Raw genomic sequence first — 17,847 nt, forward strand, 5'->3', positions numbered from 1 at the left:
TCAAGTGGTTCATAATTATTTTAGTAAATTCACTCGATATTTTTATGTCCTTTAAATTACATTTGCTACATGATTCGCATTGAAGACGTAGGAAATGTATGTTATTTGGTCCGGGAAGCACGTTCCAACAGAAACTGATGCTTACATTGACATTTATGTTGCGAATTAGTCGTCTTATCCATCACATGGATAACGAGGATGCTCCGTTTTGCTACAGTTGTTTCATAGCTAACAAGGGAACCTCCCCATCGCACCCTCCTCAGATTTAGTTATAAGTTGACACAGTGGATAGGCCTTGAAAACTGAACACAGATCATTCGAAAAACAGGAAGAAGTTGTGTGGACCTATGAAAAAAATATTCAAACCAAACAAACTGAGTAGTCCGTGTGCATGATAAGCAACATCAAGGATAGCTTGAGCACGGGAGCGCAGTGGTCGCGTGGTTAGCGTGAGGAGCTGCAGAACGAGAGGTCGTTGGTTTAAGGCTTCCCTCGGGTTAGTTGTTTGATTTTTTTTATTTTCAGACAATCATCACCACACGTACTGTTATTCAACAAATGTAGGAAATAATCATACAAATGTTCGACAATCGTTCGATCCCTTAAGGAACTTTCCGATGCCTTACAGTTCGGAAAATATTCATTGACATTGTTATTGGAGTCACGAGCTATATTTGCTGGATTCATATTGCCCACGCAATGCATCGCACGTATTTAATGCACTCTCGTCCAAAGTAGCGAACAGTTAACTGCCAGCCAGGGAGCCTCATTAGCAGGAATACTCTCTCTTCCGTGCGCTATAGTCGACTGACGTCATGTCTTTCGATGTTTTTTAGGTGTAGCGTCATCATACTACGGCGCGGTTACCTCGCATCGGACGGACGGACGGACAGATAATAATTGTCTGAAAATAAAAATTAAACTTTTCACTCCTGGGAAAATTTGACGGAAGGACCTCTCGTTCCGCAGCTGCGTGCGCTAACCACGGGATCACGGCGCTCCTGAGCTCACCCTATCCTTGATGTTGCCTATCTTGCGCATGGACTACTCAGTTTGTATATTTTGCTTATTTTTTTCATACTTCCACACAACTTCTTCCTGTTTTCTCGATTGATCTGTGTTCAGTTTTTCAAGGCCTATCCCCTGTATCAACTTATAACTAAATCTGAGGGCGGTGCGATGGGGATGTTCCCTTGTTAGTGGTATTGTGTGTTGGTGGCGTTGCCAGTTTACATACTGTGCATGTAACTCACAATAAATGCGTTGGATTCCTCCTGTGATCAGTTTACTTGAAAAACGTTTGTTGTCATCGTAATTTGTGTAACTGTCTCTCCGACTTCCAATTTGACAATTTGTGGAAAAATTGTTTACCTTCTTAGTCCTAGTTTCAAACATTGTCTGATAGAAAATGTAGGCATGAAGGAGTCTGTAAAAGCAATTAATCGCTATTATAGCAAACTTTTGAATCCACTGGACACTTGAATTCTCTATATTGATTCTGAGAGTTTTGTTATTTCTCTTGTTATTTACTGTCCCAAAGTCATCCGTGAGAATAAAATTAAAGGCAGTTGGATTAGGTTCCTGATCTATAAACTGTGATTTAATATTCTGCGCTGCTAAATAAATTTTGAAGGTTGTATTCTTTACGTAAAACAGAGTATCGATGTCAGTCCTAGGATTGACGATAAACTTCAGAAATACAATTACGGAAAAGTGACATATCGATTACGGCTACTCACCATCAACAATAGTTGTTACCCATTGTTTAGTATTTGCTATTTTACCGTCGTTACCCTTTAGAGGCCAACCTGATCTTTCCACAGTGCCATTTTTACTTGCTTCTTAATATGTCCTATAACTACAGATTTGTTGAAAATATGAACTGTTAAATACGCTATTCCACAAATTAAAAACTTCCAGTTATTCTTCATATCTTGAAACTTACTACCGTTGACTTTCACTGAAGGAAAGATACGTAATAATAAAATGAAATCAAAGATTAGAATGTCGAAGCATAGTGTGAATGGTTAAAATGAAATGAACTAAAAATCATCTTCTTGTCTAAAACACTTTACTCTTCCAGAGAACTTCGGTACCTCTCAAAATTTTTTCAGCTCTGATGTTTAGCCACATGTGGAAAAATAGCGGGTCTCATGATGCAGCACTGTTTAGCCGTCACAAAATAAAGCCTCAAAAATCAGTAAATAAAACTATTCTTGTACAGTTGCTCCGAATCGCATATACCAACCGCCCTTTGCTGCGACAACTACTCAAAGTCTATTGGGTATTTGATTTTGTTCTGCTTTTTCGGGCCTCCTTACCTCTCCTTCTAGCCCAACCTTTGTTCTGCAATTACGTCTTCATCGGGGAGCTTCTCCTCAACATTTTTATTTTGTGCTGAACTGTTTTGTACCCTTCTTGCATACACACGTGTGTCACGTATTTTATAGAGACTGAATGAATATATAAGGTGAGTATTTCTTCTCTTATCAAATTAAATATTACATATCTTGCTGTGAATTAATTTGTTTGTCCCCATTCCACTTATTGCGTTTCCTTGAAATTATATAAAACATAAGTCTGTAAAAAAAAATCGCGTATAGCCTCTTTTGGCTTCCACAACAGCTGGAAGTCTGTTGGGCATTGAGCCCACAACTCGAGCCACAGAACTAGGAGATTCAAGTAACTCATTCCAAGCTTCATGAATTTGCTGATTTGTCGTGCGTTGACAAATGGGTGGTTCTCACTGAAACGGCGTATCTGCTGATCCTGAGCTTGCGTTGTTTTGCGGCGACGGCCATGAGGCCTCCCATTCAAGTTACCACTCTCTTCCTTTCGTCTGATCCACCTGGCTACCGTCGACTTGTGAAGACCCATAGTTCTCGCTATGTCGGCATTTGAAGATTCCTCTGCATGGAGTATTATAGCGCCCTTGTCTGCCTCAGCCAGATGGGCCATTTAGCGTTGACTGAATGATTCGTCGCGGTTAATATTGGCTGCGGAAACAGCGCTGGCAGGAAACAGACTGCCTCTTCCAAGATGGCAGCCGCAACGCAGTGGCCAAGTATGTGTAACACGGAAATCGATGGCATAAAAGACAGATCGCAAGCCCGTGCCCGTGTCATTACATAGTGGAGCAACTTAGAATCTCTAATTTTTCTCAGAAGTGACTGGTCCACTCTTGTCATGTCTTATCCTGATAAATATTACATGAAATGAAATGTTTACGTTTTGCATATGCGGCAGGCCTGACGCAAGAAACATTTCTGAAATATCTGAGGCAACCTGAAGAACACTTCGTGAATATTATCTGTAGAGGGTTGCCTTATAAGAAGGAAAACGTGTTTATCCCCGCTCGCCGTGTTTCCAGGTGGCGCAGTTTACTCGGAGGCATACATAATTCTCGCCGGGCGTAAGAAGCGACTCGACGAGCGAGGGGAACTCGCCAAATGTCATAGGCTGATTGTCCCGAAACTTTGCTCAGTGAAGGAGAGGACAAAATAAGCGAACATGTGTTTCGGCTTATCTGCAGACACTCGACCGTTTCCGAGAAAACGACGGCCAAAGTTATCAACGCGCTGTTGCTCTAGTGTAGATACCTTCTGCAGCCGAGAACGCAATTGAAGCGGTGGCTACCGTCGTTCCTTCTTAACACTGATTCCCGTGTTCGATACCATATTGGGTTTTTTAATTATTTTATTTTCCTGCCTCTCTATCAGAATTATCTACGAATGTTTTTTTCTAAGTTATGTTGAAATAATGTTGTCATTATTCGCCAATTAACTTTATGTGTAATTAATGAATTAAAAAGTAATAAACGAATGAGACAAGCTGATCTAACATCATCTGGGCTGCCTCATGTATCGTTATAACCAAATATTTTATAAATGTTAATCTACATTCAGATCCGATAATGGCACCTTTAGTGTGTTGAAACCGGTTATCCAGTAAACAATATTTAAGCGATCTTGGCTTCTGAATTATTTCTACAACAGAGTGATCGCCCCACTACGCACTGTGTGTTCCCTTTTTAACTTATTTCTTTACACAGTAAATTAACTGACGAATAACGACAACAGTGTTTCAACATAAATTGGAATAAACATTCGTAGATAATTCAGAGAGTGAGGGAAAAAAAAAGGAAAAACCAGGTTTCGAACTCGCAGCGCAAAGTTCAGAAATCGCTATGGTAGCCGCAGAGCCACCGCTCCAGTTGAATGCTTACCCGCTAAGAGGTGTCTACACTATAGTAACAGCGCATTGAAAACTTTGACCGTCGTTTTCTCAGAAGCGGTAGAGTGTAAGCAGATAAGCCGAGACACGTGTTCGCTTATTTTGTCCCCGCTTTCACTGAGCGAAGTTTCAGCAAGATCGGGGTATTTCCTCGGGAACACAGGAAGAAACCATAGTAATAATGTAATTCAAGGCTCGCAAGAAAAGATTTAAGTGGTCCTTTTTCCCGCACACTGTTAATGAGTGGGACGGTAGAGAAATAACCCTAACCTTCTGCCAGGCACGTAAGTCCGGATTGCCAAGAAATCCTGTTGATGTAGTCATGTAGATGTAACGACGAAATTATGTTTTAATTACGACATGTGACTTTCATTTGATTTAAACATCGAAGTTGTTTGCTGTTTCAAAATGGTTCAAATGCCTCTGAGCACTATGGGACTCAACTGCTGTGGTCATAAGTCCCCTTGAACTTAGAACTACTTAAACCTAACTAACCTAAGGACATCACACACATCCATGCCCCAGGCAGGATTCGAACCAGCGACCGTAGCAGTCGCACGGTTCCGGACTGCGCGCCTAGAACCGCGAGACCACCGCGGCCGGCTCGTTTGTTGTTTATTTACTTTTTGTTCAATAGTTTCAGGCATATACAAACACCTAGGCGCGTTAAATTGATATTGAAATAAAGTGTCATGCGTGGACCAATAACAATAAATTCCCACCTACTTGTTATAGTACTGCAGTATCTGCCAGCGTCTTCAGAAGTGGATATCGCATACGAAGTTCCTAGGGTGTTTGTAATGGATATTGCAGACGACTTCGACAAAGTTTGAATGTAGCTTCGTAAAAGTTCCGTGAGCAAACGATCTGAGTTGCTGGCGAATACAGTTTATCCTCACTAGACAGTATATATTATCATTATACATGAGGTGAGTGGGGTTTCGCCGCGTTGCGGTGGCCGAGCGGTTCCAGGCGCTTCAGTGACGAACCGCACGGCTGCTTCAGTCGCAGGTTGGAATTCTACCTCGGGCATAGATGTCTGTGATGCCCTTAGGCTAGCTAGGTTTAAGTAGTTCTAGGTCTAGGGGCTGATGACCTAAGCAGTTAGGTCGCATAGTTCTTGAAGCCATTTTTTGACCTTTCGCGTAAATTTTCTTTACATAAACCGTCGTACCTTTTGATTGCGTTGACATAGAAGCTCACTTTTTTACACCAGCATGGGACCGGTTACAGCAAGAAGTGCGATACATTTCTGCTTATTATGTCCACCCGTTCTGGAGGTAAACGGGTTTTAAGGGTTGGGTAGACCGATAGACGGTCAAGAAAGTGAGACTAGTAGGGTTCCGTTTTTACCGGTTTAGGTGACGAAATCCTAACAACGAAAACACTGAAGATGAGGGCCGCATAAATAACACCCGCTACTCTTTATTCGAAATGCTCTAGTTGCTGTCGATACATAAGCATATTAGTCGTAGCTACGTTTTCGATCCAAATCACGTTTACAGGAATGCAAATAGAATGTATTTGCCTATACACGTGGTAATTCACATCCCAGTATTAATGCCACCGCGTTTTAGAAGTACGAACATTCTCATTGCTAGCTAGCTTAAGAAACACTTCTGCTAATGAACGTTTTCTGGCTGTGGCGAGTCTAGTGGAGAATTCGAAACAATGCAGAATACGTTTGGCAGCTATGTAGCCGTTTATTTCCTGGGGTGGTGCAGAATTATCCTACAAAATTTACTCTCTAATAACAGTAATTTGTTATTTCGATAAACATCCCGAATGATTGTCACATAAGCGGTGACATAAAGGAAGAAAATTCATGTTTTTGAGTCCAGAAAGCTCTATGCAACAGAAACTGCAGATTTTCATTTCGAAATTGCCTGCTTGTTCATGTCTGGGGTAATAATAGAGGGCTGTTTGCCTAGGTTGTCTGCTAGCATAGTGAAAGGAAGGTCTGGTTTGTTTTCGGTTCTAATCTCTATGGAGGCAGGTAGAATATCAGTAAAGCAATTTTAAGAAATTCTCGCGCACCCAATACGTTTTATCGCTACCTTTATTCTGTACTGGCGCCCTGTGCATGTCAATATGACACTCTTGTAGAATTTCATACATGTTACTGCCTACTTTTTCCGCTTCTGTCAATAATGGAATTGACTTAAGCGTGGCACTGAATGATTTTTAACGGAATTTCGTTATGAATCTTCACGCATTGCTAAATTTGCACACTTTCATGGTAGGTCAGCAACGGTAATCCAGTATGACTGGTCTGAACGTTGACACAGACTGTTTCGCGGCCGAATGCGGATAATATTTTGCTACTTCGTAACGATCTGGGGTTCTTTGTCTTACTGAAACAGTTAAGTCATCTCGATAAGTTGAAATTCATTTTTATTTGTCCAGTTCATACCAATTAGCGTTTGTTCTTTCAGTTCTGTCTTATATTTACGTGTTGTATTTAACACACTAATCAGCATTAATATAGTCTTAGAAATTATGGAATACAGTCTAAAAAAGTTCAGATAGTTTGTCAATTTCACGCCTGCGCATAGTATGTTGGTAGCACTTCGTCGCCTTGCCTGTTATGCTGTGTAGCAGACTTTAAAGCCGTGCGGATCAGCATAACGAAAAGGCGAGGGGTCTCGCTCGTTTTGTCCACGACTGTACATATACAGACAAACAAATGACCATAATTTCACAAAAAATTGGATGGTTTATTCAACAGAAATAGCTTAGTACATGGAGCCAGTCAATAATGCGCTGGTCCACCTCTGACGCTTATGCCAGCAGTTATTCTGCTTAGCATTGATTGATAGAGTTGTTGGATGTCCGCCTGAGGGATATCGTGCCAGATTCTGTCCAATTGGCGCGTTGCATGGTCAAAATCCCGAGTTGGTTGGAGAGCCCTGCCCTTACTGCTCCAAATGTTCTCAATTTTGGAGAGGCCCTGCGACATTACTGGCCAAGGAAGGGCTTCCCAAGCTCTAAGACAAGCCATAAAAACTCTAGCCGTGTGCGGGCAGGCATTCTCATGCTAAAGTGTAAGCCCAGGATGGCTGGCCATGAAAGGCAATAAATCGGGGCGTAGAATATCATCGACATCCTAATTATGTAACGGTTCCGTGGATGACAACGAATAGGGTCGTGCTACGGAATGAAACGATACCCCAGACCATTACTCCTGCTTGTCGGGCCGTATGGCGGGTGATTGTAAGGTGTGTATCCCACCGCTATCTCGGGCGCTTCCAGACTTCTTCACTGGTCAATGGGCCTCAGTCCGAAGCTGGGCTCATCTTTGAGGACAGTTCTATTCCAATAAATGAGATTCCAGGACAAAGACGTGTCTGTAGACCCGGGATACCAAACTGACTGTCGCCCGCCATACAGCCCGAGAACCAGGAGTGATCTGGGGTGCCATTTCTTTTCATAGCAGGACTCCTTTCGTTGTCATCCACGGCACCCTTACAACACAGTGGTACGTCGATGATATTCTATGCCGCGTTTTGTTGACATTCGTGGCAAGCCGTCTTCGGCTTACATTCCAGTAAGTTAATGTCCGGCGAGAGTTTCTACACAATATCGCCTTTCTTAGCAATCATACTCACTTGACGAAAGGACCGTTCCTAAAGACTGGAAAGTAGCACAGGTCACACCGATATTCAAGAAAAGAAATTGGAGTAACCCACTGAATTACAGACTCATATCACTGACCTCAATTTGCAGTAGGAGTTTGGAGCATATACTGTACTCGAACATCATGAATCACCTTGAAGAAAATGACTTATTGATACATAACCAACACGGATTCAGAAAATATCGTTCTTGTGTAACACAGCTAGCTCTTTATTCCTATGAAGTAATGAGTGCTGTCGACAAGGGATCTCAAATCGATTCCATATTCATAGATTTCGAGAAGGCTTTTGATACCATTCCTCATAAGCGACTATTAATCATATTACGTGCATATGGAGTATCGTCTCAGTTGTGTGATTGGATTCGTGATTTCTTCTCATAGAGGTCACAGTTCGCAGTGATAGACGGTAAATCATTGAGTAGAACAGAAGTGATATCTGGCGTTCCCAAGGTAGTGTCATAGGCCCTAGGCTGTTCCTGATTTATATAAATGATCTACGTGATATTCTGAGCAGCCCCCTTAGACTGTTTGCAGATGACACTGTAATTTACCGTCTAGTAAAATCATCAGACGATCAATTCCAATCACAAAATTATCTAGAGAGAATTTCTGTATGGTCCGAAAAATTAGCACTAAACAAAGAAAAGCGCGAGGTCATCCACATGGCTACTAAAAGAAATCCGATAAATTTTTGGTATACGATAAATCGCACAAATCTAACGGTTGTCAATTCGACTACATACCTAGGAATTACAATTAAGAGCAACTTAAACTGGAAAGACCACGTAGTTAATATTGTGGGGAAGGCAAAACAAAGACTGCGCTTTGTTAGCAGAACACTTACAAGATGCGACAAACCCACTAAAGAGACACCCTACATTACACTTGTCCGTCCTCTGCTGGAATATTGCCGCGTGGTACGGGATCCTTATCAGGTTGTATTGACGGAGGACATCGAAAAAGTGCAAAGAAGGGCAGCTCGTCGTGTTATCGCGCAATGATATGGTACGTGAGTTGGGGTGGCAGTCACAAGGCGGTTTTCTTTGCGGCGAGATCTATTTACGAGATTTCAATCACCAGCTTTCTCTTCCGAATGCAAAAATATTTTTTTTGACACCCACGTAGGTAGGGATAAATGATCATCATAATAAAATAAGAGAAATCAGAACTCGAACGGAAATATTTAGGTGCTCCTTTTTCCCAAGCGCCATTCGAAAGTGTAATGGTAGAGACGTAATATGAAAATAGTTCGATGAACCCTCTGCCAGGCACTTAAGTGTGAATTGCAGCGTAACCATGTAGAGTAGATGTCGATGTAGATGTCTTCGTACTTGCCAAAACCTACATCTGCCAGCAAGGTCGCCGGAACGGTCACCGTCGGAGAACGTTTGGAGCATTATGAGCAGGGCTCTCCAACCAATTCGGCATTTTGTCTATCTAACGCGCCATTTGGACAGAATTTAGCACGGTATGCCTCAGGAGGACATCCAACAACATTCTGAATCAGTGCCAAGCCGAATAACTGCTTGCGTGAAGGCCAGAGGTGGATCAACGCGTTGTTAACTTGCTCAATTTGTGAAGCTGTTTTTCTTTAAGCAAATGTCAAATTTTTTCCCGAAATTGTAATCATTTGTTTGTCTGTACATCTACTGATTTCTTTTCCATTCTGAGTCGTGCGTGGTGAGTCTTTTTTTGTCCTAGAATGTATTTTATCCAAGCAAAGTCTGTAAAAAGTAATCCTTGTTTCTGTGTCGATGTCTTTATTTATTCATATTAAATTATCGTTTAATGTAGGGAATTTGATGAAAGTATCGAGGTATATTAACCTCCTCCTTCGACTGAGATAGCCAAGTTATTTCTAAAATCTGATTTCAAAAAGTGCCTGAAACCAAGAGGTGTAGTGCTTTCACTTCAAGTATGGTGGGATTAGCTGATGAAATTTATCTCCCATAATATCTGTAACCTCACAGCGAATAAAAGATAGCTCAGGCTACCTTTGTCTTGTAGACAACTGTTTGAACATGCACTCCCTTATGAAGTTCGACGGCAGCAACTGCTCATAACATTCTAATCTAATGTAGGCATAATTTTTGAAAACCAAACCGAAAGCGAATACTTGAATCATACGCCTACAACAAGTTGAACTAAAATCAAACATTTACAGCGATAGATCACGTCTTTGGGGAACAACGTTAGTTAGAGAGAAAATTTTCGCTGTTGCTTTTCGAAGTCGCGAGGCGTCCGTTTACGTTGGTTATGCTCCTGAGAGACGGCAGGTCATAGGCACGCTGCGGCATGTGCATGCCTTATGTGCTGCCTCTAATCCAGTCATCTGCTCCGTGTGTAAGGGAGTAGGCCCAGCCAAGTTAAAGTTTCTGCGCTTATTCTAATGGTTTTCCTGCTTGTAAGCACTCTATCAGTTAATTGGGGTAGGTAGTATGACTCACACTTCGTTAGTAGACCCTGCTGGTTCTTTGAAATCTCGCCGTCCCAGGGCCAGCGAATAATAATCGATGAACGACTAGCGTTATCAGGAAGCATAAGCGTGTTTTTTGTCTCTAACAAAAGTTGTCCCGCATGAGGTGATCTACAATCCTTAGACGTTTGACTCAAAGACTTTGAAACACCCTCCTTGTAAAATGTTTGCTATGGAAAGAGGAACTTTCAAGCAATCTTAAGTTGTAGTCGAAAAATTATGGCACGTTACATGTTATACACGTGAACGTTTACACTGGAAACCAAGGAGCCTTTAATCCAAGCAGTCGATCAGGTATAATTCAACTGCTTGATATCGATCTTTGAGTGTTGAGGTGACATGTTCCAGTCTCAATCGTATCCGAAATAAATCTGTTTGTAGCTAATTTCATTTTCCGCGGCGACCTTTTGAATGCACAGGTAACTTTAAGAATATTCCCATGCAAATACGACTTGGAAAGTACTTGCAACAGCTTGAAGCTGCTACACAGTCCTCATATCCAGTGCTTCGGTAATCCCGTCCATGGCGTAATGACGTCCATGGCGCCTGACTGGTCGTGTCGTATTTCTCAGTGACCCTGAAGGTCTGTCGACGTACTTCTACTAAGGATTTGGAACGAAGAAAGGCCAAATAAGGTGAGAAAAGCCTGTTTGCGTCTCAAATGTTTATGGACACGTTAAAAAGTATTTAATGAATCACTTACAATTAAGCCATACAGGACCTGTCAACATTAGTTGCAAGGGACCATAAATACTCCTCGACTTTGTTACTTTTGTATATCTACTATTTCTGGTAGTTTCAAATAGTTGGAACTCACAAAATAATTGAGATCCTATATGATTTTCCCCTCTTCAGAACAGTCTATAGAATCGCTTCTAATGTGTTTCATCTGAAAACAAGTGATATAGTTTTGTACGGAGTGGTATGTTAGATGTAACTTTCTTCATATGAACAGAGGGTGTAGGCGCACACCACGAAAGACAGAATGATTAAATTTTTTCGTTGCCTATATTAATAAAAACTTGGAATCAAATCATACAGCATGATCTGCCTCAAACGCTCAAGGTCATCAGCTTTTACTCTGTAGGTTAATACTGATTTTTTTCCATACGAAATAATATCCTGGGAATATATGAGAGACGCAAAACACTCGCTGCACATAAACTGACAATAACATTAATCTATGATGTACAGCTTTAGGCCTCTTGTAGACAACTGTTTGAACATGCACTCCCTTATGAAGTTCGACGGCAGCAACTGCTCATAACATTCTAATCTAAAGCAGGCATCAAAGAACAAAAAAGATTCACACATGTCCTATTAATTGGCCAATGTTTCCTCTCAGAAAAGGAGTGCATTCTGAGTAAGTGGTTTTTTCGGAATTAAGACTGAACTGGAAAAGAATCTACAAATCCATAAGTCTACTTTGTACAGAGCTTTTTTTATCCTTCATGATACACCCTACTATATTTATGATTACATTTCCGACCAATTAAAAATCAAATTTCTTGAAATAAGTCAAAAATAAGTCACATACTATCTCTTAGCTGCAGGAGAGGTATTTAGAAAGAAAGTCTTTTATCATAGAAAATATACATTTTCTGTAATTCGTTAATAAGGATTTAATGTCGATCTTGAAACGCCGTTCAGTCGGAATTTTCAAAAGCGCCGTAGAAGTGCACTTACGGTGCCGCGGCTCTTCCTTCGCGTGCTGTTGTTGTAACAGTTAGCGTGTTGAATGGCAGGAAGTATAATGATCGGATGTGGGCAGCCAGTCACACTGCTCGTTCGTAATTTTCTGTGCTTAGTAAATGAAGTTACCTAGTATTCTACGCAGTTATGTCCCGAATTAACCACATCCTCGAATTCCGAATTAACCAAATCCTCGAAAATTGTGACAAATTCGGAACTAAAATATACAAAGAGGTGATTACAATGACGACCGTAGATCTCAGGCTGTGCTACACATCAGTCTGTTACCACAGTCATTCTTTGGGTTTCATATTCGTTGCTTTCACCAATTCACGACCAATTTATCACATTCCAACCTAACCTAGACCTCGAGCTTTGCCAAAGATAAATCTATTACCATAATCGTGTTTTTGAGTACACATTCGTTGGGTTCGGAACCTCACACCCAGTTTATCACAGTGTAGCCTACACCTCCGTTAGATTCAGTGATTCTCATTGCCTACTGTAGGCCTACACTACCATCCGACTGGATACGATAAGTGATAACGAACTGACAACAGCAGCACGCAACAAATGAGCCACCGTCTCTATAAGCGCACTGTAGCTTTTTCTTGTCTCTTGTTACTCCATTCTAATTCCACCTTTGAGGCCGAGCGGGGTGGCGCAGTGGTTAGACACTGGACTCGCATTCGGGAGGACGACGGTTCAATCCCGCGTCCGGCCATCCTGATTTAGGTTTTCCGTGATTTCCCTAAATCACTCCAGGCAAATGCCGGGATGGTTCCTCTGAAAGGGCACGGCCGACTTCCTTCCCCATCCTTCCCTAAACCGTTGAGACCGATGACCACGCTGTCTGGTCTCCTTCCCCAAACCAACCAACCAACCACCTTTGAGACAGTTATGCGTATTATTCACGGAAATCATCAAACCATCACCATCATCTTGAACATTTTCCATCCCCTGGCGGATCTGTTTGAAACATAAGCCTCGCCATCCAGTCCTGTTTTCCCATTATCTTTCTGTGTTCACTCTGGTCCATTCCTCGCCTCTTTTTTCAACACACTCCTCCATACCTTTCAACTGTCTATCCCATCGTCTTCGTTTGGTCTTTTCCTTTGCATCTCCATTTCTTCTTCTTGGGAGTCCTCTTATTTTCCATTCTCTTTAAGTGCCCATACAATTTTAGCCTTCATGTTTCTGCCTGTTCTGCGATGGTTCCTCTTTCACTTTTTCCGTTACCCTTTCACTCATCACCCTACCTCTCCGCGTTACTCCTATGCTACTTCTGAGGGACGTCATTTCACATGCCTGTAATCTGCTTACATGTCTTTCTTCACTATCCGCGATTAGGATGCGTAGGTCAGTACTGGGACGTAGTAACTTCTACATATCACTTCTTTGCTTTTTTGTACGACGTCTTTATTCCAAACCAGGCTCCTAACACTTCACAGGAATGCTTCTGACTGTCTGCCTTGTTTACTGATCTCATCCTCATTTCTTCCATTGTCAGCCCGCGGTAGCTGGGTGGTCACCGCGACAGACTGTCAATCCTAAGGGCTCGGGTTCGATTCCCGGCTGGGTCGGAGATTTTCTCCGCTGAGGGACTGAGTGTTGTGTTGTCCTAATCATCATCACTTCATCCCCATCGACGCGCAAGTCGCCGAAGTGGCGTCAAATCGAAAGACTTGCACCAGGCGAGCGGTCTACCCGACGGGAGGCCCTCGTCGCACTTTTTTTTTCCCCTTCCATTTTCCTCTATCACACTTCCCAAGTACCTGACCACGTTTCACCTTCTTCAATTGTTCACATCCAGTCCTTATTCCGCTAGTTGGTCTATTTTTATTTCTTTTTGTAAACAGTGTTTCACATTTTTTACGTTAAATTTCGTTCTGTACTATTTCACAGTATCTTCCAGGATACACCTGTTCCTGAAACTCGTCCCCCTGTTTCCCCAGCTCATCAAGTCATCCGCGAACACCATTGCTTTCGTCTTGTCTGCTCCAGTTTTTTCTGACACATTAGTCATTATCTAATCCAAAATCACAATGAAGAGGAGAGGAGACAACCCTGATTCATACCACCTATTTGCTGTAACCAATCCGTCCTTCTATTTCAAATGATTAAATGAGTTCTTGTTTTCCGATTTGTGAGAAGTATTTTCAAAGGAATTGTCTTACTTTCTAAGCTTTTGAGCGATTAATACAATTTAATATTTTTATGCTACCAACGCTTTTTTTCGCATAATGCTGTGGCCAGTTCAATAGAGAATAGACCAGCTATTGTTTGCTGACTATGTAGCCGTAGCATCTGTATCCCTAAAAGGCGGCGTGTGCAGTTTCAGAATGGTCTTAACGGCACGGTGAACGCAGACCAGATGCTGGAGACGTTCTGCCGCTGGCAGCACTCGCTCAACTACGACTCTGACGAGCACCCCAACCACCACGACGTCGGCATCCTGCTCACCAGGTAGGGGGCCGACGCTCTGCCGCCGAATAAGCAGGCTCTGTGTCGCAGACAACTGAGAAAAATTCTGCCTGTGTCTTAATCCTAACAGGTCTGATCATATTTTTAATCTAGCTGGAAGTGTAACGAATACGATGAAACATTGGCTTGGTTGATCGCACGTGAAGAATGTTAAGGTGAAGGTGCCACAGACCAGCAAATTTCAGTTATAAGACCAATGTACTACAAAATACATATTTTAAATCTACGTTGTATCTCTTATTTAATGTGTGTCATGACTTGAAAGGAGTGAAAAATGAAAGCTTAAAGAAGAGAAGTGGCAGGGCGCTTTCTTAGCAACCTATCTTTTCCTTTGAGTATGACGCCAAAGTTCTAGACATCCGTCCACATTCCACAAGCCACTATATAGAATGTGACGGAGGAAACTTTGGGTACAGCTATCGTCTTCCTCCGACCCTCTCTCCTTCTTGTTCGGTACGCAAATGGTGCGGCGGAAAGAAAAATTGTCGCCAAGTTTTCGTATAAGCAACTTCCACGATTTTTTCCGTCATGGAACTGTGCATGCTGTCTGTGAAATAATCAATCCTACAGCTTTTATCGAAGAATACTTCCCAAGGTACCTGGCAAAATATGGGTGCAGCGATCTATCAGTGATTTAGAAATTTTCTAGGATTTTACAGCTCTTTACATAGTGTTCAAACGAAAATGTGCGAAACATCCTCACAATCAAACCAGTTGAGATTTGCATACGTCGCTTTGGGGTAAAGTATTAAGACATCGCCCGCATCTTGTGGTCGTGCGGTAGCGTTCTCGCTTCCCACGCCCGGGTTCCTGGGTTCGATTCCCGGCGGGGTCAGGGATTTTCTCTGCCTCGTGATGGCTGGGTGTTGTGTGCTGTCCTTAGGTTAGTTAGGTTTAAGTAGTTCTAAGTTCTAGGGGACTTATGACCACAGCAGTTGAGTCCCATAGTGCTCAGAGCCATTTGAACCATTTTATTAAGACATCGCTTCGAGCCACAGGCAAAGTGGGACGGCATGCAATGAAGGCAAGCGTCGTCATCTCCCAATAAAAAATTCACATCTGTGTCCTCAGCGCCGGCCTGAGTGTCCGTGCGGTTCTAGGCGCTACAGTCTGGAGACGCGTGACCGCTACGGTCGCAGGTTCGAATCCTGCCTCGGGCATGGATGTGTGTGATGTCCTTAGGTTAGTTAGGTTTAAGTAGGTCTAAGTTCTAGGGGACTGATGACCACAGCATTTAAGTCCCATAGTGCTCAGAGCCATTTTTGTGTCCTCAGCAGACAAAACGATGCCCACCATCTTTTTCGACGTCCGATACTCATCGAATTTCTCGAGCACGGAAAACCATTAAAGTTGATGTGAACTGTGAGACACTCCGTAGCCTAAACAAATCCATCAAGAGCAAACGGTCTGGGTTGATTGCGAAGGGAGTGATTCTGCTTCACGATAGCGCCCGTCCACATTTCTCCAAGGTCACACATAGTGTAATGACCAAGTTGTAGTGGGAACAGTTTGAGAATCCGCCCTACAACCTGGGCATGGCGTCCTGCGACTTCCATGTGCTTTGTCCGCTAAAAAAAAGCATCTGAAAAGGAAGCGCTTCAATTCGAACAACGAACCGAAAGACACAATGGAAGGTTGGCTCCTGTCACAGTCACAGGAATACTGAGAACAGGGAATCCTTCGGCACGTGAAACAGTGGGATAGTTGTGCTCAGACTTATGGTGATTACTTTTGAACACATACTTCAGTTATACTCACAATATTGTTTCATCCCTCTTCTTCCGATCATCCCTCACAATATATCATTTTTATGCTATGTTTGTTGGTGATTGTTGATGATATCTCATTAACTGTTGTAAGAATGCAGTTTGCTGGTTTGTATGCAGCTTGTATTCGAAGCAAATATTCTTTATATTTCCAACTGTTACTCCATCATGTTCACAGTAAGGTTTATTTCGTACGTGTATTCGGTGAAGATGGCTGGGGTACGATCTACAATTAAATCATACGCAGGTCGTGGAACTTAGAAGGAATGTTCGGCTGTATTTATCCACAATATTTTCCTTTATTGCGTTTTGATTATTGATGTTCGTCTTTCCATCGATGTCTTCTGCCCCTATGTAATGCAGTCCCCAGGTCTGTAGCTCAATGTTTCTAAATGCGTCGTTTTGACCGGCGGTCTTCGCTAAGTCATTGACTATTTCGTCATATTTCACATTTGCTTGTCCCTTAATCCACATAAATTTTATCTTTTTCCCGAGGTTTTCCTTTCCGTCGGTAGCTTTCATAACATGCCTTATCAAAGGATTACTTTTCTTGAGAAGAGCTGAAGGCTAGATATTTTGGAGCAAGCTTCTACAATACCTTTAAATCAAAATATTTATTACCTTGATATTCTGTACGTTGCGTAAAGCTGGAAGTGAAGCTGCGGCTTCTGCAGAGAAACTAGGACTGTGACGGTGGAGCGAAACCAATAATCTTTGTAACCACATGTTGGACACAGGAACGGGCAACCCGCTTTGCCGCTGCCTGTAGCTTTGGAATCTCCATTCCCAGGTTGAATAACTAAAAATTTACACCCCATTTTATTTCGGGAACAGTGCAAGATATCGAAAAGAGGTTTTCGGTAAATGATAGTAGCCAGCGGAGCAAGTTATTTCGTTGCATGGCTAATATTCTTAACTCTTGTATCAACCGATGTATTAAAGAAATACTTTTGTAACGGCACTCTAAAGCTCTTGAAATCATGAGTGCAATGTTACAACGCTCGTTAATGCTGATGTTGAATATCCGAAAAATGTCCTGAATTATGAGGGGAAAGTGATCGGAGTAGGCTATTGGGGACCAGTATTCCGCGTTCTTCGTGAATTTTTTTTTATCGGAAATTGGAATTTGGCCGTAGTCCAGTTACAACAGTCGTAGCTTAATCTGTATCTACATCACTTGAAGTAGGTCCAAGAGAAAATACGTTTTAAACTTAGAAGCAGCGTAGGCGTATCTTACTGGTGTATGTTACAACGAAACCTGGCGTCATAGCCCCACTTGGTGGCGTTTACGCCGTAATAACCTATTTCGGGCGCCTTACCTTTCAACTTAAGCATATTTCTCGAACAATTATGCCAAAACTTACAATGACAGCATTAACCAGCTTTATATCATTGTATTCCTCTTTTCAAAGTTTTTCAAATGTCGTCAACGACAGTAAGTTGCTCAATGAAAAGAGACCATACGTGCTTAATATCTCGATTGATATTCTATTTACCTGTCCCTCAAGTATTCACCGAAAATCTCTTTTCGATATATTCAACCAATCACGAAGGAAAAG

At 42.1% G+C, this 17,847-nt stretch overlaps 1 protein-coding gene across 1 annotated transcript in view; it reads left to right on the forward strand.

The window, feature by feature from the left end:
- LOC126198725 (A disintegrin and metalloproteinase with thrombospondin motifs 7-like) overlaps positions 1-17,847 on the forward strand; it is a 673,695-nt gene that overhangs the window by 399,863 nt on the left and 255,985 nt on the right. Inside the window, exon 4 of the mRNA XM_049935245.1 lies at positions 14,374-14,504. Within this exon, the coding sequence (XP_049791202.1) occupies positions 14,374-14,504 (131 nt within the window). The remainder of the gene's footprint in view (positions 1-14,373; positions 14,505-17,847) is intronic.

The sequence above is a fragment of the Schistocerca nitens genome, chromosome 8 (genome assembly GCF_023898315.1).
Source record: "Schistocerca nitens isolate TAMUIC-IGC-003100 chromosome 8, iqSchNite1.1, whole genome shotgun sequence".
Lineage (NCBI taxonomy): Eukaryota > Metazoa > Arthropoda > Insecta > Orthoptera > Acrididae > Schistocerca > Schistocerca nitens.